At 43.2% G+C, this 22,395-nt stretch overlaps 1 protein-coding gene across 3 annotated transcripts; it reads left to right on the plus strand.

Moving 5' to 3' along the window:
- The first annotated feature begins 8,558 nt into the window (after positions 1-8,558).
- Positions 8,559-17,433, plus strand: NGDN (neuroguidin). Of its 3 annotated transcripts, XM_081106420.1 has the most exons (12): positions 8,559-8,766; positions 9,182-9,355; positions 9,474-9,533; positions 10,139-10,210; positions 14,584-14,721; positions 14,977-15,061; positions 15,147-15,199; positions 15,427-15,547; positions 15,643-15,811; positions 16,486-16,642; positions 16,780-16,837; positions 17,268-17,433. In XM_081106420.1, exons 4-12 carry the CDS (start codon positions 10,142-10,144, stop codon positions 17,285-17,287), a joined length of 870 nt encoding a protein of 289 aa, XP_080962546.1. In that variant the 5' UTR covers positions 8,559-8,766; positions 9,182-9,355; positions 9,474-9,533; positions 10,139-10,141; the 3' UTR covers positions 17,288-17,433. The 3 variants fall into 3 exon arrangements, with proteins under 3 accessions (XP_080962546.1, XP_080962545.1, XP_080962544.1); XM_081106419.1 differs by lacking the exons at positions 8,559-8,766; positions 9,182-9,355 and adding an exon at positions 9,115-9,157; XM_081106418.1 differs by lacking the exons at positions 8,559-8,766; positions 9,182-9,355 and adding an exon at positions 9,125-9,181.
- The last annotated feature ends 4,962 nt before the right edge of the window (positions 17,434-22,395 follow it).

The raw sequence follows: 22,395 nt of genomic DNA on the forward strand, positions 1-22,395 counted from the left end.
CTTTAAGCCCCAGACTGGAAGCTGAAGACCCTGTTTTTTTGCCAATAGAGGGAGACTGCATATCTTAATGATTTAGAGAGTACGTTTTAACATCAAATAGACCTGTGTTCAAAAACTCTGACTTCACTAAGGGACCAGCTGTGTGACCTGGGTGAATTACTTAACCTCTGGGAAGAAAGTAAAGTATTATGCAGAATGTTGTGACGCAAAGTGTGATCCATGGACTGATACATCCACATCAGTGGGAGCTTGTTAGAACTGCAGAAACTCAGGCACCAATCCAGACCTATTAAACAGAACCTACATTTTAACAAGACCCCACCCCCCACCCCACCCCTGCCAGGTGGTTTGATGAACATTAACATTTGAGAAGCAGGAGGATCATGCTTTGAGTCCCAGATTTAAACCTAAGTCTTGCCCTAACCAGTTTGGCTCAGTGAATAGAGCATTGACCTGTGGACTGAAGGTCCCAATTCTGGTCAAGGGCATGTACCTTGGTTGCTGCTCGATCTCCAGTAGAAGGCATGCAGGAGGCAGCTGATTGATGACTCTCTCATTGATGTTTCTAACCCTCTATCTCTCTCCCTTCCTCTCTGTAAAAATCAATAAAATGTATTTTAAGAAAAGACTGTAGATTAAAATAAAAACAACCCTGACACTTACCTACCCCATATACTTGGCTTTAGGATTATGTATATGAAGTTATATAAAAAAAAAAGTGGTATAGCCATTATGAAAAACAGTATGAAGATTTCTCAAAAAATTAAAAATAGAACTAACATATGATCTAGCAATCGCACTTCTTTGTATATATCCAAAGGAAATGAAATCACTGTCTTGAAGAGATATCTGCACCCCATGTTCATTGCAGCATTATTTACAATAGTCAAGACATGGAAACAAACTAAATGTTTATCAAAAGATAAAGGGTTAAAGAAAATGTTATATAGATATCTCCATCCATTTGTGACAACGTGGATGAACCTGGAGGACACTTTGCTAAGTGAAATATGCCAGACACAGAAAGACAAATATTGCATGATTTCACTTATATGTGGAATCTAAAATAGTTGAACTTAAACTCTTGGAAGCACAGAGTAGAAAGATGGTTCTCAGTGTCTGGGAGGTGAGGAAAATGTCATTCAAAGGGTACAGGGAGTCAGGTATGATGGATAAATACGTTCTGGTGATCTAATGTACAATATGGTGGTGACTAGAGTTAACAATACTGTATTGGGTACTCCAGATTCGCTAAGAGAGTAGATATTAATTGTTCTTTCAAAAAGAAAGAGAAAGGTATCTATATGAGGTGATAAATATGTTAGTTAGCTTGATGGTAGTAATAATTTCATAATATATGCATATATGAAAACATGCTGTACATCTTAAATACATATACCTTTATTTATCAAATACTAGAGGCGTGGTGCACGAATTCGTGCATGGATGGGGTCCCTTGGCATAGCCTGCAGGGATTGGGCTGAAACCGGCAGTCCAATGCCGCCTGCTGCTCCCACTCACCCCAGCCCTGCTGTGCCTGCCATGGGCTCGTGCCCAGTCAGTCCTAATCGGGAGAGGCTCACGCCACTGCAGCGGTGCTCGCCAGCCATGAGCCCTGCATCTGGTGCCCATCCTGAAGGGGTTGGGGACGGTGGGATGCCCTTGCCGGCCCAGGATCTAAATCCATCCCACTGACTTTCACTCCAGTTGTGGGGAGCCACCTGGTGGCCACTTTTATATCATTTCTTCTTTGTGGAGTGTCTAGGGAGGGGAAGCGGCCGCAGTGCCTGAGGCCAACTTCCAGGAGGCCAGAGGCACAGGCCCATTGGTGCCTGGCCAGTTCTCCAGAGATTGGATCTGCAGGACTACTGAGGGAGGGAGTGGCTGCCACCGGACTGGTGGGCCGCAGGAACAGGTCGGTCAGCTGAGCAGTGCTTCCACTGTGGGAGTGCACTAACCACCAGGGGGCAGCTCCTGTGTTGAGCGTCTGCCCCTTGGTGGTCAGTGTGCATCATAGCGACTGGTCAACCGGTCGTTAGGTCGTTTGGTCTCTTAGGTTTTTATATATATAGATACCTCAATGAAGATGGGGGAGGGAAGAAGTTATAGATACTCCCAACAAACAGTGAATGCTCAATAAATGGTCTCTATTACTACCACTTGCCTGCTTGGCTTTCCAAACCTGTTCCAGTGCTCTCTTATTAGAACACTAGAGGCCCAGTGCACGAAATTAGTGCAAGAGGCTCGGCCCTCACAGCCGCGGTGGCTGCCTTGGCCCTCGCAGCCCCAGCTTTGTCCGGAAGGTCATCTGGAAGGGCATCCAGAAGGTCATTTGGCTGTCTGGTCTAATTAGCATATTACGCTTTTACTATTATAGATCTTCCTGATTTTGAGGCTTTAATAGGCTAACTCCTTTTAACTGATGCCAAGTTGGTCTGGACTTCCTTCCAACATCTGTAATGCTCTCTAGGTTCTGCCCCATGTAGTGGGCCCTATCGTATAATTCCAGATCCCAGCTCCTTCCAGTTTGACTGTTCATTGAGAATTAAGGGACATGACAATGTTAATGGGAGCGTGCCTCACCACAGACCATGAATGAACATGCATTCCACCAGTACTGATCAAGCACCAACTTTGTGGCAGGTACTGTCCTGACTTCAGGAACTCACAGGTTACTACCAGGGGCAGACAAGCAGACCTACAGTGAGACGTATAGTGTGACAGGTACTATAATGGAAGAAGTATCAGATGCTATGTGGGAAGAGGTCATGGAGCACAAAGCAAGGCTATCTAATCTAGACTGGAGGATAGGGAAGGCTCCTTGGAGGAAATAACTTTTAGGTGAGATTTGAAGGGTGAGCTGGAGTGGGTCAAGGAAAGAGGATCTGGGTAGAGAGGCCAGCATGTCCAAAGGTCTGAGAAGAATTGAAATGAATTCAATGTGACTAAAGAATGGGAGTAATCAAGGGGAAGTATGGCAAGAGAGGAGCCTGGAAGGTAGCTGACTGCTGGTCACAAAGGACCTTATGAATCAAATTAAAAGAGTTTGGACTTTATTCTACATGCAGTGGGCAACAGTTAATGTGTTTTAAGAGGGGAAAGTGATGTATCTGATTTTATAGACTAGGTGGTGTAATCAGTCATTCTTGGGATAAGTGACATTAAGTTTTCTGATTCATTTGTATAGGCAAGCCCCCAATCACAAATGTCCTCATAACACAGATGCAGCCCTAGCTGGTTCGGCTCAGTGGATAGAGTGTCGGCCTGCAGATGATGGGTCCCAGGTTTGATTCCTGTCAAGGGCATGTACTTTGATTACAGGCTCCTCCCCGGCCCAGGCCCTGGTCAGGGTGAGTGCAGGAGGCAACCAATTGATGTGTTTCTCTCACATCAATGTTTCTGTCTTTCCCTCTCTCTTCCACTCTCTAAAAATCAATGGGAAAATATCCTTGGGTGAGGATTAAAAAAACAAACAAAAATAAATAAAAAGTTATAAAACAGATGCAGAGAAAGAAGATTTGACACACAGAAAAGAGGAAGCAATGTGACGGAGGAGGCAGATATTGGAACTGCCAGCTTGGAAGAAGAAGAAAATGGATTATCCCCTTGGGCCTCCAGAGGGAGCATGGCCTTGACAACACCTTGATTTCAGACCAGTGAAAGTAATTTCAGACTTCTGGTCTTCTGAACAGTGAGAGAATAAATGTCTGTTGTTTTAAGGTACCAAGCTTGTGGTAATTTGTAAAAGCAGTAATTGGAAATCAATACATTAAAAAAATAACTCAAGAATGAATTTAACAAAAGAAGTGCAAAATTTACTCTCTGAAAACTATAAAATACTAGAGGCCCAGTGCATGAATTCGTGCACAGGTGGGGTCCTGATGGCCTGGCCCCAATCGGGGTGGATCGTGGGTGGCCAGGCCTGTCAGGAGGAGGAGGAGATAGTGGGAAGTTGGCCAACCGGCCCGCCCCGATCAGGCCAATCAGGGTTGGGCTGGCTGCAGGAGGGGCCATGGGCAATTGGCTGGCAGGCCCCGCCCCCAATTGGGGTGGGGGAGCCTATTGGGGGCCAGCAGCTTGGGGGAGGGGCCATCAGTGGTTGGCTGGCTGGCCCTGCCTCTGATCAGGGTGGGGGGGCTGATCTGGGGTGGGGCCAGGTGGAGGAAGGGGCTACAGGAGGTTGGCTGGCTGGCCCTGCTCCCTATTGGGGTAGAGGGTAGCAATCAGGGGCGGAGCTAGCCAGGAGGAGGGGCTGCGGGTCTATCTGGGTGGTGGGGGCCCATCAGGGGTGGGGCTGGCCGGGAGGAGGGGCTGCAGGGGGTTGGCCGGCAGCCCCACCCACTGATCGGGGTGGGAGAGGCTGATCACGAGTGGGGTGGCTCAGGGGAGGGGTTGCGGGATGTTGGCCAGTGGCCCCACCCCCTGATCAGACCGATTCACTGACCGCAGTGGGCATCATAGCTACCAGTCGTTCTGGTCATTATGGCGTTCCACTCACTGGCTTTTTATATATAGACTAGAGGCCCAGTGCACAAATAAATGCACCAGTGGGGTCCCTTGGCCTGGCTGGCGATCGGGGCTGATCAGGGCAAGCAGGCCCAGGGGAGGGGCCCTGGGAAGTTGGCCAGCTGCCCTGCCCTGATCAAGGCCATCAGGGCCGGCTGGTGTGGAGGGGGCGGGGGGGGCGGGGGAAGAGGGGGGTCGAGGGAGGTTGGCTGTGGGAGAGCACTGACCACCAGGGGGCAGCTCCTGTGTTGAGCGTCTGTCCCCTGGTGGTCAGTGTGCATCATTGCAACCAGTCATTCAGTTGTTCGGTCGCTTAGGCTTTTGTATATATAGATTATTAAAAGAACATTTTAGCCGAAACCGGTTTGGCTCAGTGGATAGAGCGTCAGCCTGCGAACTGAAGGGTCCCAGGTTCGATTCCGGTCAAGGGCATGTACCTGGGTTGCGGGCACATCCCCAGTGGGAGATGTGCCGGGGGCGGCTGATCGATGTTTCTGACTCTCTGTCCCTCTACCTTCCTCTCTGTAAAAAATCAATAAAGTATATTAAAAATAAAATAAAATATGTTTAAAAAAAAAAAAGAACATTTTAAAGACCTAAACAAATAGAAAGACATTTCATGCTCATGGATCAGAAGGCTTAATATTGTTAACATGGCAACAGTCTCCAAACTGATCTACAGATTCAAAGCAATCCCTATCCAAAGTCCAGTTAGCTTTTTTTGCAAAAATTTACAAACTGATCCTAAAGTTCATATAAAAATGCAAGGGACCTAGAATAGTCAAATAATCTTGAAGGACTCACACTTCCCAATTTCAAAACTTATTACAAAGGTAACATAGTATAGTACTGGTATAAGGACAGGCATAAAGATAGACCAATGAATAAACCTGTACTTTTATGGTCAATTAATTTTCAAAAAGCATACAAGATAATGCAATGGGGAAGTAATAGTTTTTCAACAAATGGTGCAGGGACAACTGGATATTACAATGAAAAATAATGAAGGTGGGCCCTATATCACACCGTACACAAAAATTAACTCAATATAGATCAAATATCTAAATGTAAAAGTTAAACTCCTAGTATAAAACATAAGCACAAATCTTCATAACCTTGTATAAAGCAATGGCTTCTTAGATAATACATCTAAAGCACAAGCAATCAAAGAAAAATTAGATAAGTTGGACTTCATCAAAATTAAAAATGTTGTGCTTCAGATGATACACATCAAGCAAGTTAAAAGACAACCCACAGAATGGGAGAAAATATTTGGAAATCATATATTTGATAAGGGACATGTATCCAGAATATAAAAAGAATTCTTACAACCAATAATAAAAAGACAAATAACCCAATTAAAAATGGACAAATGATCAGAATAGACATTTCTTCAAAGAAGATATACAAATGGCCCATAAGCACATCAAAAGATGCTTAATATCACTAGGCATTAGGGAAATGAAAATCAATATCACAACGAGATACTAATTCATACTCACTAGCGGCGGGGCGCTGGAGGCGCTACAATAAGAAGACAGATTAAAGCACGTGTTGGCAAGGCTATGGAGAAATTGGAAGCCTCATTCATTGCTGGTGGGAATGTAGAATGGTTCATCCATCCTCTTTGGAAAACAGTCTACAAGTTCCTCAAATGGTTAAATAGAGTTACTATATGACCCAGCAACTCCATTCCCAGGTACATACTCAAGAGAAATGAAAACATACTTCTCCACAAAAGCTTGTATACAAATGTTCATAGAACTATTCACAACAGCCAATAAGTGGAAACAACTCAAATGTCCATCAACTTATGAATACAAAAAAAATGTGGCATAATCCATACAATGAAATATTCAGCAACAAAAAGGTATAAAGTTATGATACATGCTACAGCAGGGGTCCTCAAACTTTTTAAACAGGGGGCCAGTTCACTGTCCCTCAGACCATTGGAGGGCCGGACTATAGTTTAAAAAAAAACTATGGCCAAATTCCTATGCACAGTGCACATATCTTATTTTGAAGTAAAAAAACAAAACAGGAACAAATACAATTTTTGTATTTGCATGTGGCCTGTGGGCCGTAGTTTGAGGACCCCTGTGCTACAGCATAGATGAACTTTGAAAACATTATGCTAAGTGAAAGTGCCAGTCACAAAGACCATATATTGTATGATTCCATTTTTATGAAATGCCCAGAATAGGCAAAGATTAGTGGTTGCCTACGACTGGAGGTGAGAAAAAAAGGGTGACTGCTATCGGGCACATTCCTTTAGGGCGTGATAAAACTGTTCTAAAATTGTGATATTTCACAACTCAGTGAATATACTAAAATGTATTGAATTATATGCTTTAAATGGTTGTATTATATATGTATTAAATCTCAATAAAGCTGTTAAATTTACTCAGTATGTATGTGCAAATGTTATGATTGCCAGTTTATGAGCTTGTCTTCTTTGCCAACACTTGCTGAGTCCTAGAAGAGTTTTATAAAGATTTACTGTACTGCTAACTCCAAGATTTTCTTGTAACGAAATGGCTGATAAATATTTAATAATCAAAAACAAAACAAGGCAGTGTAAATTTGTCATTGATATAATGCATAAGAACAAAACTAAATTTCAAGTTCCAAGGAAAGGAAAAGCTTATTTGTGACCTAACTTGTGAATTTGTTGAAATGGAAACTTTTCCTAATACAAATCCTGACAAATGGTACGAAAACTGTTGGTTCATTGACCAAGGGTCCTCAAACTACGGCCCACGGGCCACATGCAAATACAAATATTGTATTTGTTCCCTTTTTTTTTTTTTTTACTTCAAAATAAGATATGCGCAGTGTGCATAGGAATTTGTTCATAGTTTTTTTTAAACTATAGTCCGGCCCTCCAACGGTCTGAGGGACAGTGAACTGGCCCCCTGTTTGAAAAGTTTGAGGACCCCTGGTAGGCTGTTGAAGCACCCTGAGCTTGTATGCTGGGTCTGAAGCAGCAAGTAAATGTTAGAAATAGAGGCATGGAGACTGGATTCCCCTTGCCTTCTTCTTTTTTCTTTTTTAAAAAATATATTTTATTCATTTTTTACCGGGAGGAAGGGAGAGGGATAGAGAGCTAGAAACATTGATGAGAAACATCAGTCAGCTGCCTCTCTACACCCCCTACTCAGGATGGGTCCACAACTCAGGCACCTGCCCCTGACGGGAATCGAACCTGGGACCCTCACAGGGGTGGGCAAACTTTCTGACTGGAGGGCCACAATGGGTTCTTAAACTGGACCGGAGGGCCGGAACAAAAGCATGGATGGAGTGTTTGTGTGAACTAATATAAATTCAAAGTAAACATCATTACATAAAAGGGTACGGTCTTTTTTTTTTAAGTTTTATTCATTTCAAACGGGCCGGATCCGGCCCGCGGGCTGTAGTTTGCCCACGGCTGCTTTAGACCACCGCTCTATCCACTGAGCCAAACCGGTCAGAGCTGCCTTCTTCTTCTTGAGTCCGCAGATGATTTAGAAACCAGGACTTCCTCACCCTGGCTGCGGAGATACAGAGGTTAGTCCTTCCTCAATTCCAGAAGGCAGCTCCAAGTCAGACCCGATTTCTAGTCCTAAGTCCGCTCCGCAGTTCCGGGGCAAATTCAGGACCTTCATTCGCTCTGGCGGTGCTTCTTTCCTAAGGCAGACGGAGAACGACGCCTGCCATCCAACCTACTTCACCTGCGAGAAGCCGGAGTGAGCCGACCCAGTGGAGAGTGCTGAGAAAGTCTGAGGTAGGACACAATGCAGTATGCATAGGCTGGGTTTGAACCGGGTTCTGCTGGGGACCTGTGTGACCAGGGGCAAGTCACCTAAATCTGACCCGGCTTCGTTACTTGTAAAACGTACCCCCTTTCACGTCTCCAAACTGGTAGTTATGAGGAGTGTTGGGGCGGCATCTGGGGGCGGGGTGGGGGGTGTCTTTCCATAGCGCCCTCAGACGCGCACGAAGAGGGCGAGTGTCCTGGTTGTCCGTGTCTAAACCCTGGCTCCGGTTCTCTCGTCCAATTGTCTTATTTACAGATAAACAAAGTTCCATGGTTACACAGAAGGACGGGCACAAACCCCATCCAAGGGCCTTGGGGTTTGTGAGCAATTCGGCGCGACCTGCGTGGGAGCAGCAGCAGGTGGTGGCAGCTGCACAACGTGGCCACCTCCTCGGCGACAAGCGGAGGCCCGCCGCCTAGTGGCCGGCTCAGGCCCCGCAAGGGCAGCGTCGTGCAGACTCCGGGTACTGCGGCATCCCGGAGCCAATAGGCTCTCAGTTAGCTCTGCTAACTCCTTTCTTCCATTGGGCCTCTATAACTGCCAATCAATCATTTGCCCAGTTTTTATTGGTTTAGCTTCGATCATTCTACTCAATTTACCAATCACGTGTTTCGTTCGAGAGCATCTTTACGTTATTAGCTCCCTTCCTAAATCTGACGGATTTAACCAGTTCTTCTATGCCATTGGCTGGCCCCAGTCCCTCCTCTAGTACATCCTGTTCGAGGCGGAAGTGAGAGAATCTCTATTCCTATTGGCTTAGATTTGCAAGCGGTGGTTGTCCATCAGTCTATCAACCAGGAAGTACGATTCCGGAAGGGGCGCGCTTTGCGACAATGGCGGCGCCGGTGCCTACGGTGTGTTCTCTCTCTCTTTCTCAGGTTGCTATCGTGGATGCTTCCTTTACCTTAAGTGATTCAGGCAAATTATTGGCGCGAGGGAAGGGTGGTGATGAACGTGGCTTCAGGGAGACAACCTCCCTGGCACAGCGTGGGGAAACGGGCTGGAATTACCGCTCCTCACCAGTAACCTCTGAGGGGCCGGCCCGCTAGAAGGCAAGTTGTGAACAGGAGTGGGAAGGCCGGAAGTCTGGGGTGTCCGAAGGAAAGTGGGGGCTTTTCCCCCTCAGAATCCTGAGGGAAGAATGGCTTTTCCTTATTCTCCCTCCTATAGGAGGTGCTGGAGTCAGACCTGCCGAGAGCGGTGGCACTTTTGAAAAACCTCCAGGAGCAGGTGAGTAATATCACCCTTTTGGAATAGATTAATCAGGGATTGACTTTGACTTCTGTGCTGTTCACCTCCAAACTGTTGATTTGGGAGCATATATTTGAATGCTACCAAATGCCATAAAAGCAATGATTTGATGAAGACCTTTTCAGGCTACAATGAAAAGTAATTGATTTCTACATCTAAAGGAATACAGAAAACTTCAGAAAAAAACTATCTGAATCAGTTTCCTTTTTTCTTATAGTTAAGGAAACTGATGCTGGGTAAGGTGATGCGACTTGCCTTTTGGGTGCCCAGCCAATACACATTTATGTAGTGCTGTGCATTGTAAGTTCAACCGGTACAGATAAAGGTATAGTCCCCATGGCTTCCCCATGCTTTGGTAAGGTGATTTCTTTAGCTTTAAGAAGAGGTGAAAAGTTTTTTCTACCTTTTGGAGAAGTATCAGAAACCATCTCTTGCTATTCTTTTCCAGAACTGAAAAGAAAATACTGTACGTTGAACAGTGTTTAAGATAACTTTTAGGTGGCATTGTTTAGCTTTTGCCCTTTACAGCTTACGGAGATCACTTGATGTATTCTAGTCAGCTGTTTTATTTGGGCTAATTTCAGGTAATGGCTGTAACTGCACAAATTCAAGCTCTGACGAAAAAAGTTCAAGCTAGAGCCTATCCAACAGAGAAGGTAAGACATACTTGAAGAGTAAGCATCCCCCGAGTTGATGTTCTCAACGGTTCTTTCACGATCGGTTTATTGAATGTCTTGTATACTAAGTGCTGGAGCTTTAAAGGCGAATAAAGCCCAGTTTCTGTGCTGAAGTCTAGCGAGTGAGACAGATCAAAGTGATAGGTATAAGCAGTAGCAGCCATGTTGCAGAGTCATGAGGAGTGCTGTGCAAGCTGAGGAGAAAGATTAAATAATTGCCAGAGGAGCAGAGGAAGTCAGGAAAGGCTAATCAGAGAAGGTAACAGGATTGTGAGGAATACATAGGAGTCAGAAGTTCAGAAAGCAGATGTGTAAAGGCACGAAGTCCTGAAAGCATGGTGATATTCTGGGAAAGGAGCTGAGTCCTTCAGTGTGTGTGTGTGTGTGTTAGGGTAGGAAAAAAGACAGGAAAAGTAGTGATTGTGAGAAGTCTTGTCAACTGAGGCGTTAACTATTGTGTTTCTTCTAATCCAAGATGCTGTTAATGGAGAGCATCACTCATTTTATATATATTAAGAAAAAATGCTACCTGTTAATCTGTGACATGTACTAAAATACTGTTGGTTAAAAGATGCATCTTGACTTCAGAGATGTCAAAATATGAAAACAATGTGCATCTTAAAATTGAAAGATGGTGGTTTATAAATTAACATCTTATAGAACCTTCTCAGGGATTATTGAGTATGGCCAGTATAAACAGAGGGTTCTGGATTCCTCTACTTAATTGAACTGGAAAATCTGGTGTCATCTGTTTTATATATTGAACTTTTTTGCTGAGATATTATTTAAGCAAAACATACCATAGGTTAACAAATGTATGAAAATCATTTCAGTAGGATAATAAGCATTGATGGATTTTTAATCACGGGATTTATTCTTTGGAAAGCAGTTTTGTTCTTTAGAAAGATAGCTAACAGCATTTTAAAAAATAATTTTTTGTAATTGATTTCAGAGTGAAAGGGAGAGGGAGAAAGAGAAACATCAATGATGAGAATCATTGATTTGCTGCCTCCTGCATGCCCCCTACTGGGGACTGAGCCCACAACCTGGGCATATTCCCTGAGCAGGAATCAAACCTTGACCTCCTGGTTCACCGCTGAAGGCTCAACCACTTAGACACACCAGCTAGGCATAAGAGCATTTTTAATATATTCTTTGTCTTTCTCATCAAATTTTGTTCTTGTCTATTTTTATACTTTCTGCTTATTTTTTTATCTTTGCTTTTTTTTTCTTTGTGTTTCTCGTGCTTGTAACTCATTTTGCACTTGGCAGTGCCTATGCATGTCAGAAGAGCCTACTTCTCAAACTCTTGGCTGTCTTTATTCTGAGTACCATGCTTTGCTTCAGTTTAATGCCTTTTTGAGATGGGCTACCAGCATGTATCTTAGATCACTATATATTTGTTTATTCATTGAGCAGATATTTACTAGCTTATCACCAAAGACTTTTACTAGGTGTTTTATAGGTTACAAAGTGTTTTCATGTTATATTATTTGCACCTCATAATTGCTCTTTGACACAGGAAGGAAATAGTGTTCATATTACAGATGAGGAAACTGATGTTAGAAGGTTAAGTGACTTACTCAGTATTTGATTACTGAATACCTAATTCAAAAGTTAAACTCAATTTGCCTGCCTTTAAATCCTTTGCTTATCCTCCTGTACTACACTAATGCTTATCTTAAGAGCTTATCTTGTTAGACTCAGACTGAGTTTGAATCCCAGTTTTATTCCTATTACTGTATAATCTTAGGCAGAGTATTTAACCTTTTGATATAGGTCTTCCTAGAACAAATGACAATGAAAACACAACAATCCAAAACCTATGGGACATGGTGAAAGCAGTCCTGAGAGGGAAGTTCATAGCATTACAAGCCTCCCTCAAAAAAAACCTAAGAAAAACTGGTAATAAATTATCTAACTCTGCAACTTAAAGAATTAGAAAGAGAGCAACAAGAAAAGCCCAGGAAGGAGATAATAAAGATCAGAGCCCTATCTGGTTTGGCTCAGTGGATAGAGCAGGGGTCCTCAAACTTTTTAAACTGGGGGCCAGTTCACTGTCCCTCAGACCGTTGGAGGGCCGGACTATAGTTTAAAAAAAAACTGTGAACAAATTCCTATGTATACTGCACGTATCTTATTTTGAAGTAAAAAAACAAAACGGGAACAAATACAATATTTGTATTTGCTTGTGGCCCGCAGGCCGTAGTTTGAGTACCCCTGTGATAGAGCGTTGGCCTGCGGACTGAGGGGTCCCAAGTTTAATTCTGGTCAAGGGCACATGCCCAGGTTGCAGGCTCGATCCCCAGTAGGGAGTGTGCAGGAGGCAGCCGATCAATGATTCTCTTTCATCATCGATGTTTCTATCTCTCCTTCTCCTTTCCTCTCTGAAATCAATAAAAATATCTTTAAAAACAATAAAATAAAGATCAGAGCAGAAATAAATGAAATAGAGACCAAAAAAACTATACAAAAGATCAAGAAACCAAGAGCCGGTTCTTTGAAGGATAAACAAGATTGATGAACCTCTAGCTAGGTCACCAAGAAGCAAAGAGAGAGGACCCAAATAAACAAAATCAGAAATGAAAGAGGCGAGATAACAACAGACCCCACAGAAATACAAAAGATTGATATGGGTCTTCCTAGATCTATGGACTTTCTCAGTTTTATTTTATACAACAGTGACTCCTTTTTAAAAAATAACTATAGCCCTAACCGGTTTGGCTCAGTGAATAGAGCGTCGGCCTGCGGACTGAAGGGTCCCAGGTTCGATTCTGGTCAAGGGCATGTACCTTGGTTGCAGGCATATCCCCAGTGGGGGTTGTGCAGGAGGCAGCTGATTGATGTTTCTCTCATTGATGTTTCTAACTCTCTATCCCTCTCCCTTCCTCTCTGTAAAATATCCATAAAATATTTAAAAAAAATAACTATAGCTTAAGTCAGTGCTCACACATTGTACTTTCTTTTACTTAAAAGAATAAACATATAATATTTGTTTAATTTTCTGCCTGTAAATATAATAAACTTTTAATTTTAGAAGGTTTGGCAGATACATAAAAACGCAAAGAAGAAAATTAAAAGTTTTATGTAATCACTGTTCTAAGATAACCACTAAGGTACATTTTTTTGGAAATTTCTTTTATTATAAAAGTAATGTATGCTTGATGAAAAAACAGTTTCACAGTCCAAGCACTCCATTTCTTCCTTTTTCTCATTTTGGTCTCCAGGGATAGTAGTTGTTAATTATGTGTTATTTTCCAGACACATTTTTATACATATAAAATGTGTGCATCATACTCCCCCCATTTTAGTTGGAACCATATTACATTTTCTACAGAGTGTAGAAAGTGTTGTGATATGAAACTAAGTATGAAAGGAATTTTGTCAGTATGTATAGATCATTGTTTTTAACCTATATTGTATAATTCCACTGTATGGGGATAGAATCAGTAATTGTTTTTTATTAAATTAGTTTAGAATTTGGCATTATGGAGGCTTTTTTTTTAAAAAAATGTGTTTTTAGCCATAACTGGTTTGGCTCAGTGGATAGAGCGTCGGCCTCCGGACTCAAGGGTCCCAGGTTCGATTCCAGTCAAGGGCATGTACCTTGGTTGCGGGCACATCCCCAGTAGGAGGTGTGCAGGAGGCAGCTGATTGATGTTTCTCTCTCATCGATGTTTCTAACTATCTCTCTCCCTTCCTCTCTGTAAAAAATCAATAAACTATATTTTAAAAAATGTGGTTTTATTTATTTCATAGAGGAAGGGGTGGGGGAAGAGAGAGAGAGAAACCTTAATGAGGAGAGAGAATCATTGATTGGCTGTTTCCTGCACACGCCCCACTGGGGATTGAGCCTGAAAACTGGGTATGTGCCCTCACCAGGAATGGAACCATAACCTCATGGTTCATGAGTCAATGCTTAACCACTGAGCCACACTGGCTGGGCTGGAGGCATTTTTTATTGTCACAACTTGAGGGGATATCAGTGAGTAGAGGCCAATGATGCTGCTGAGCATTCTCCAGCGCCTGACAGCAGTCCACAAATGATCTCCCTCAATGCTAATAGCTCTGAGGTTGAGAAATCCTGCTGTAGTTATTTTGGAGACATTTTATTGATTTTCTTGCTCTTACTGTGTTTCAAAAGTGCTCTGAGCTTTGCTTTTCTCTTGTTAGCATAATTTTCTCTGTGGCTATTTCAGGTACAGCCACCCCCCTTGAGATTACTCCAGATACCTTACATGAATTGATTGGGAAAAACCTGAACTTGGAAAAGATTATCCTGTTTGTCCTAGGCTTTCCTGATTCTCTGGCTAAAACAGAATTTGCACCTCTTATTGTTTTGTTTAACTTAGGGTCTCAGCCTCTTGGAAGTGAAAGACCAGTTGCTGCTCATGTACCTTATGGATTTGAGCCATCTCATCCTGGACAAAGCCTCAGGAGGGTCTCTTCAGGGACATGCGGCAGTTTTGAGACTGGTGGAGATTCGCACGGTATGAAGCATTTGGCATCTTAGAGCCCTAAGTTTCCAAATCCTGAACTCCAGGACTATCACACAATAGCTCTCATTTAAGTGAATGTTCTCATATTTAAGTGAGGAAACCCAATGAAAGATAGTATTTTTCTCTTCTTTGGTTCTAACTTTGTGCATATGCTAGTTAAGTGCTTTATCTGGCAACTTAATATAGGGACTCTGCTATGTGCTTAACTTTGGGAAGGGAATGTGATCCTTTCTAACCATGTTACAGGTTTTGGAAAAAATTCGTCCCTTGGATCAAAAACTGAAGTATCAAATTGACAAACTGGTCAAGACTGCAGTGACAGGCACCCTCAGTAAGTGGGAGAAGCTGTAAGGTTATGTGGATTCCATCATAAAGTCCAAAATCTTATAAAATCTCTTGGGGTGTTTTTGTTTCAGGTGAGAATGACCCACTCCGTTTTAAGCCTCATCCCAGCAATATGATAAGCAAGGTAAGGGGTTGCGTTGTCCTGATTTTCCTGACTGAGTCTCGTGGTGATCCTGGATCTCCTGGGATTCTCTTATTACTCTTGGTTCCCAGCTTGTGCCTTAGAGTGTTGAGTATGAGATTCCCCTTCTGCCTTTTATTTTCCCACCTCCCTAGGGTATGCCAGCTTTGGTTTTTCTTATCATCTGTCTAACACTTCCTAAGTTTATGGACATTATATTCTTTTTATAGTTGAGCTCTGAGGATGAGGAAGATGAAGCAGAGGAAGGACACTCTGGGGCTTCAGGGAAGAAATCTGCAAACGGAGCAGTTAAGAAATATGTTCCACCATGCTTGGTGCCAGTACATTATGGTATGAACCGTGGCTACCACCTCCTCGGTGTGAATTGTGTTTCTCTTCTTCTTTTCTCTGTTCTGGGATAACCTTTGCTAATTTTTATCACGTAGATGAAACAGAGGCTGAGCGGGAAAAGAAGCGTCTAGAACGAGCCAAGAGACGAGCATTGAGCAGCTCTGTTATTCGTGAACTTAAGGAGCAGTACTCAGATGCTCCAGAGGAAATCCGTGACGCCCGGCATCCTCATGTTACTCGCCAGAGTCAGGAGGATCAACACAGGTCTGAGTCCTTGTGATTAGACATTATGTTCTGCGCTGTAGACCTGTCCCTGTGCTTTGGATGAATGTGGTTAAGTCTAGTGCCAAACGAACCCACATTATATAGAGAATGGAGTGGAAAACTTGGGAGGACAGTTTCTAAGAATTAGGGGTTTGAAGTACAGACCAAGAGCTAGGAAGAAGATATCCTCTCCTCCCCCAGCTGAACAAATGCTATACGAAGGAGAACACTTTAAAGCAGGTTTTTGTGATGGCATCAAGAGTGGTAGATAAGTTCAGGGAGGAGAAGTAGAGAAGTGATTGTAACTTAAATACAGACTCCTTGACTTTGCCCAGTTGATAGGTTTGAGTGAAGGGGCCCGTGGAGCTAATCCTGTCTATAGATCTGAAAGATAAGAGTTCTCTGATATAATAATAATTTAAATATTCCAGTGGTTGGGCTGTGAGTTCATCAGTAGGGAGGAGGGAAATTCTAGCACAAAGAACGTTTCTTTGAGGAAGTTCAGTGTTGAGCATTTGGTATGTCCTTAGCAAATACTAGATTGCCCTGCTATGAAATCTGTTGAGAACTGTCATAATAAGGGGTGAGTAAAATGTCTGGGCCCAGGTTCTGGGCTGCAGCTTGTGTATTATGGACTGAGCATGTTAGACACAGTGTCTGTGTTTCTCTGACAGGATTAACTATGAGGAGAGCATGATGGTGCGTTTAAGTGTCAGTAAGCGAGAGAAAGGACGACGAAAACGCGCAAATGTCATGAGCTCACAACTTCATTCTCTCACGCACTTCAGTGACATCAGTGCTTTGACAGGAGAAACCCCTCATCTTGATGAGGTGAGGTTGTGATATAGGGGTGGGAGGTGGTCTTCATGCTTTCAGCCAAATGCATGTGGGGCTCGTTGCTATGGGAAACTGGGGAAGAGATACCAACACTTGCACTGCCATTCCTTTACTTCTCCATCTGTCTCCAGGATCAGAATCCTATTAAGAAGCGGAAGAAGATACCCAAGAAAGGTCGGAAGAAAAAAGGTCAGTAAATGGCTAGGAGTTAGGTGATCAAGTGCAGGGTGGAGAGTATGAATTGGGATGCCAGCTTTGAATTTGCCACCCTAGGTCTTACTAAGCCCTATAATATCTCTTCCATGCTGGGCATTAAGCTCTTTAGAGGTGGGATTTTATTTTTCTTCTTTCCCAAGCTGAAAATCAGCATAATTCACAGAAGAGATTTCTGGATTGTTCCTCTAAGCTCCCACACCTTTTCAGGCGTCCTTAAATAAAACTACTAAAGTGTCACTTGAAGAAACCATTATCCCACTTCAATTTCTTCCTACTTCTAGTCTTTTGTCCTGGGAGGATATGGAGTAGTGCCTAGTGGTCTTCTCTTTAGATGTCTTTTTGTTCTGTTCCTCCAGCTTTTCCAACTGTCCTTTGCCTCATTCTTGATTTCCCTTCCTTTCAGGTTTTCGGAGGCGGCGGTGATTGTGGGTGTACATATTTATATATATTTTTTGTCATCCTGAGATACTTCCAGTTTCACTGTATGTAGGTCCTTTTCCTCGGAATTTATTGTTTGCTCTGGACATGTGGAAATCTGTTAATAAAACTGATTTTACTTATGAATTGAAGCCCCTATTGCACATGTATGACTCATTTGCTGGGTGTGGGGTATTTTAGGTAAGAGGGCAATAAAAGGGAAAGATGAGGTTTTGGGGGGAGTGGGAGAAGTTTGGCTCTATAAAGGTGTTTTTTAATAGAAACTAGAAATTGGTTATTTAACTAAATAAATAAATAAATGAGCTCTGGCCAATGTTGCTCAGTGCTTAGAATGGCCCGTGCACCACAGAGTCATGGGTTTGATTCCCAGTCAAGTACCTGGGTTGCAGGTTCGATCGGCCCGTCAGGGCTTGTATAGGAGGCAACCAATTGATGTCTCTCTCCTATATAATATTTTTTTCTCTCTCTCATTCTCTTCCCCCAACCTCCCTCCTTCCCTTCCACTCTTTTTAAAAAGCCATGGAGCCCTAGCTGGTTTGGCACAGTGGATAGAGTATCAGCCGGCGGACCAAAGGGTCCCTGGATCAGTTCTGGTCTAGGGCACGTACCTTGGTTACAGGCTCCTCCCAAGCCGGGGCCCTGGACGGGGGTGTGCAGGAGGCAACCAATCTATTTATTTGATTTGTTTCTCTCACATCGATGTTTCTTTCCCTCTCTCTTCCATTCTCTCTAAAAGATCAGTAGAAAAATATCTTCAGGTGAGGATTAATTTTTTTTAAAGGCAGTGGAAAAAATATCCTCCAGTGAGGATTAAACAAAAATTTTTAAAAGTTGAGAGATTAGAGTATTATAGTCAACTTTTCAACTCATGTTTTCCCAAGTTCCTGTAATACATGAATTTTAAGGTTTTTTTTAATGTATTTTGCTGGCCACCAGGTGGCATTAGTGGTTCAGAAAACCTTTTGATGGTTGACTGATCAAAAGCAAGAGAGAACTTCCTCATCAGTGAGTTATTCTTGTCTCCATTTCTCTGGATGTTTTTCTTTTCTTTCTAAAATAGCATGAACACAGGGCTGGTCTTAGCTCAGTTACTGAGTGTATCTGGAGAGAACAGTGAATGAGAGACTCGAGTAGGAAGAGTCTGTATAGTCTTGTGTTTTTCAGCCTCTGACCCTCCTTCAACTAAGGCAGTGACGGCGAACCTTTTGAGCTCACATGTCAGCATTTTGAAAAACCCTAACTTAACTCTGGTGCCGTGTCACATAGAGAAATTTTTTGATATTTGCAACCATAGTAAAACAGAGACTTATATTTTTGATGTTTGTTTTATATATTTAAATGCCATTTAACAAAGAAAAATCAACCAAAAAAATGAGTTCGTGTGTCACCTCTGACACGCATGTCATAGGTTCGCCATCACTGAACTAAGTCCTCAGTTTACTAGTCAGTAAAGGCCAGTCCTTTTACAAAGAGCTTGCAAAAGAATGGCAGCAAGCAGGCAGAAAGAAAGTTCCTAGCTTAAAGACCAAAGAAATGAAAATCTCACAGAAATACCTGCCCAATTCAGGTGGGAGTTATATATCTGAGTTCTTCTATTCTTTTCAGAGAATGACCTGTTAGTGAGAGATCCCTCAGGCCTTGTATGATAAAGTGAAAAGAGGGATGGAAAGAGAGAAGTTGAGGGGTCTGTAGAGTTAATTCATTGTAGTTTAAGAGCATGGGGTCTCACGAACATCCACTTTCCAAGCCTGGCGTTCCCGGGCAGCGTCATGAAGAGGATGTAATGTGGGTCATTGATTCCTGTGAATGGGGATCCCTGCTGGTCTGATCGGGACAGGGCCTTTTTCAGTTAGCAGCACCTGGGAGAAGGCAGTTAGGAGACAGCCTAGCGATGTGTTCTGTTAGCTCTGATCCTGGGTGAATCGCTTAGCATCTCTGATCTTTACTTTTCCGCAGCTGAAAAATGAATGTGTTAGATAATCTCTGAGATTCCCTCCAAACCAAAGAGCCCAGAGCTGTTTCTCATGGATGACACCAAGATGCTCTTACTTCTGGGGACTCTAGCTTTTAGTCCCTGGTAGATCTGAGAGAACCTGGCATACCCAGGGCCCTCATACTTCTATTTCTTTGAGTGAATCTAAGCAAAGAGGCACAAGAACAGATTTAGATACTTTTTCCAACTCGACAAGAGGTTCAGTTAAAATATGCTTCAGGACTATTGCATTTGCTTCTGATTTATTCAAATTTTGGATTATGGGAACTGCCAAGGGAAAGGAAGTGTTTTTTGCTTTTTTTAAAAAAAGATCTTTCTTTGTGTTATATCCTAAGCTAAGTGCTTTACACTAATGCTTACAAAATATGTCATCTTTATATTACTAGTGAGGAAACTGAGACACTTAGGTTATTTGCCCAAGGTTACCGGGCTAATGAGTTAGAGAAACAGTGCTGAGGAACATGGAGGATGGAGGACTTCAAGTGTCCTATGATTTATGAAAGTCTTCAGAATTTTTGTTTTTTTCCTTTTTTTAAAAAAAACATTGGTAGGTAGTTTATAACCTCAACCTCCCCCCCATCCCTGCTGCTCATTGCCATTCCAGGCTTTACTTTCAAGGAAACCACAAATTCCAAACATTGTTCTGGCCTCTTGGTGGTATAGCAGTGAACTGAACAGACAAAAGTCCCTCTTTCCCCAAGATTTCTGAGGAGCTCCCATGTTTCTTTAGAACTCATAGAATGTAGTTTGAAAACCACTGTAGTAGAGCAAGGAAACCAGGACTTAGGATTTGAAGTTTTCTTTATGGCCATTGTTTTTCTTCTCATTCCTGCTCATAAATTCAGTTCTCTGATCATTCAGACCACATGACTGTCAGGTTCCCTGAGTACTAACAACAGATGATTCATTTCTAATGCTTACTAGGTAATGTCCATCATTAATGCACATGAGCACTGTTCGCTTTTATCATGTGATGGTAAAGAGTGTTGGCTTTGTTCTGGACAAGGAATTTAACACCTCTGCTTTAGTATTTACATCTTGAGGGGGTGGGGAAGAGGGCTTGGCCAAGACGTATTTTTGCCTCTGAAGCTTTTGTTATGGCTTTATGAAGGCTTGGAGAAATGTCTGTCAGGAGTTCATGTAGTCTTCATGGATACCTTACTAGAAAAATACTTTTTGTCTGTAAGGACAGGGTGACGTGATTAAGTCCGTTTTCAGCACCATGGAGAGTTTAAGCTCATTCCTTACTATGGGTTGGTGGAATGTGCAATCCCTAGAGCTGGGTGGGTAGACCTGCCCTTTTGCAGAGCTCAGTTTATCTGCCCAGCCTCCAGTTCTGATTGGTACAGACTGGGTGAGAGCCAGCAGCAGTCCTCAGCGTCCGCATCCTCCCTGGGCTCTGTTAGGTATGTAAACTTCAGATTCATGCTTAGACTTATCCAAGGATTTGGTCAACTTAACAGAGGCGTATGAATGAAATCCTGCCTTCTGCTCTGTTGATAATATCATTCATACAATGATGCACAAGGCTTTTTAATAGTCCTTGAGAAAAACTGTCTCCTGTTCTTTTTTGCTTATAGACCCTTTAGAAGACTTAGAGTTGCTTTTTCATTCCTTGGGCTCAGCCTCTTTTTCTGCCTCTGCATGGAGAAAGGCATCATCGCGCTGGCTCTCTGCCCAGTCTTGCTTTTGTATTTCTTTGATCTCATTGTTCAGAGGGTCTCGGAGAAACCCCAAGAGCCATGCCTTTGCGTGTTTAAGCTATTGATGCTTTGGAAGTAACAGAGCGGCGCTGTGTGAGCAGTGTATTAAAGGTCTATCTTGAACAAATTTGGGTCAATAGGTGGCAGTAGTCACCTAGTCCCGAGGCCCTGACACCCCCTGAACACAAGCACATGTGATGGCCATTATATTTTAAGGTTGTGGGAAAGGAGGTCACATTGCAATGAAAATGAGGGAAAAGCAATCCTTTTTGTTGGAATCCAGAATGCTGAAATGTACTGGATTACTTGTGAGGGTGTTGGACGGGGGAGATTGCTGTCGGCTGTGAAGGGCATGGTAGGAAAGAGCAGGGCCTCAGGATTGGGGGAGTGCCATGTGGGTAGAAGGGCTTCTGAGAGCTAGAGTAAGACTGTTAAATGAGGACCAGTGCTCAAAGAATAGAGGCTAAGGTTGGGGGAGTAGAGAGGTGGAGAGAAGTGGAGGAGGGAGAGGCAGAGCTGTGTGAAGGGACCCTGGAAAGGGTGGGCTGTGGTGGGGAGGACTGCAGTTAGAGGGGGAGGGGGAGGCTGCTGCAATACTGAGCCTATCTGATGGGGGAGGGGAGGAGGAGATACTGGTCTGTGCTGCAGCTGCATTGGCTCCCCTCCCCCACTCTTTCCAAGGAGCCAGAGCAATGCTGGCAAATCTGTCTTTATGTATTTATTATTATTAAAAATGTGAAGGATCCTTCCTCCCTGGAAGCACAACAAATATCAGTGATCACATTTCTCTCTCCCCTCCCTCTGCAGAGCTTTTGCATTTTTTTCATTCTTTCCACCCTACCCCTCCCACCCTCAGGTCTGTTTGACTGGTGGGGGGGGACCCTTCCCTTTCCTTCTCTGAGCTTGGTGGCTCCCTGGGGGTTTCTAATGATGGTTGAGAGTTGCAAGGCAGTGCTGGGAGGAAGCAGCTGAATGAGGGGCATCCATTGCTCCAGGAAGGGAGCTGTACTCCAACATCCAGTGGGGAAAGGAAATCACTTGGAAATAAAGATGAAGTCCTTTCTCCAGCTAATGAAAGAAGAAGCAGGTGCACACATTTCTCTCTGAACCTAGCATTGCTCCCTTTTCAAACCCTTTTCCTTTCTACTGCCTGAATTTTGAGGGGGAAACCCCTTTGCAATGGAAAAAGCCAGGAGTTCTCTGTCCTCCCTCCTTTACCTTGTTAAGTCCCTCTCCTCCCAGGAGAGCCATATATAATTTATTCTTCTAGCTTGTGTGTTGTGTTACTGAGAGGTTTGAAGGGCAGAAGCCATGGCTTCTCCCTTCCCACCTGCACCCCAGACCCTCGTGCCCAGGTGGGGGCCTCTTTTGTTGCTGCTTGTAACCCTTTCACCACG

The sequence above is a fragment of the Myotis nattereri genome, assembly GCF_964212035.1.
Source record: "Myotis nattereri genome assembly, chromosome: 1".
Classification (NCBI taxonomy): Eukaryota; Metazoa; Chordata; class Mammalia; order Chiroptera; family Vespertilionidae; genus Myotis; species Myotis nattereri.

Bases quoted from the DNA above. Each gene is read 5' to 3' on its own strand.
- NGDN (XM_081106418.1), top strand. From the start codon at position 9,137: ATGGCGGCGCCGGTGCCTACGGTGTGTTCTCTCTCTCTTTCTCAG. The intron at 15,200-15,426 runs GTAAGGGGTTGC...TTCTTTTTATAG, and splicing joins CCAGCAATATGATAAGCAAG to TTGAGCTCTGAGGATGAGGA. The intron at 16,643-16,779 runs GTGAGGTTGTGA...ATCTGTCTCCAG, and splicing joins AAACCCCTCATCTTGATGAG to GATCAGAATCCTATTAAGAA.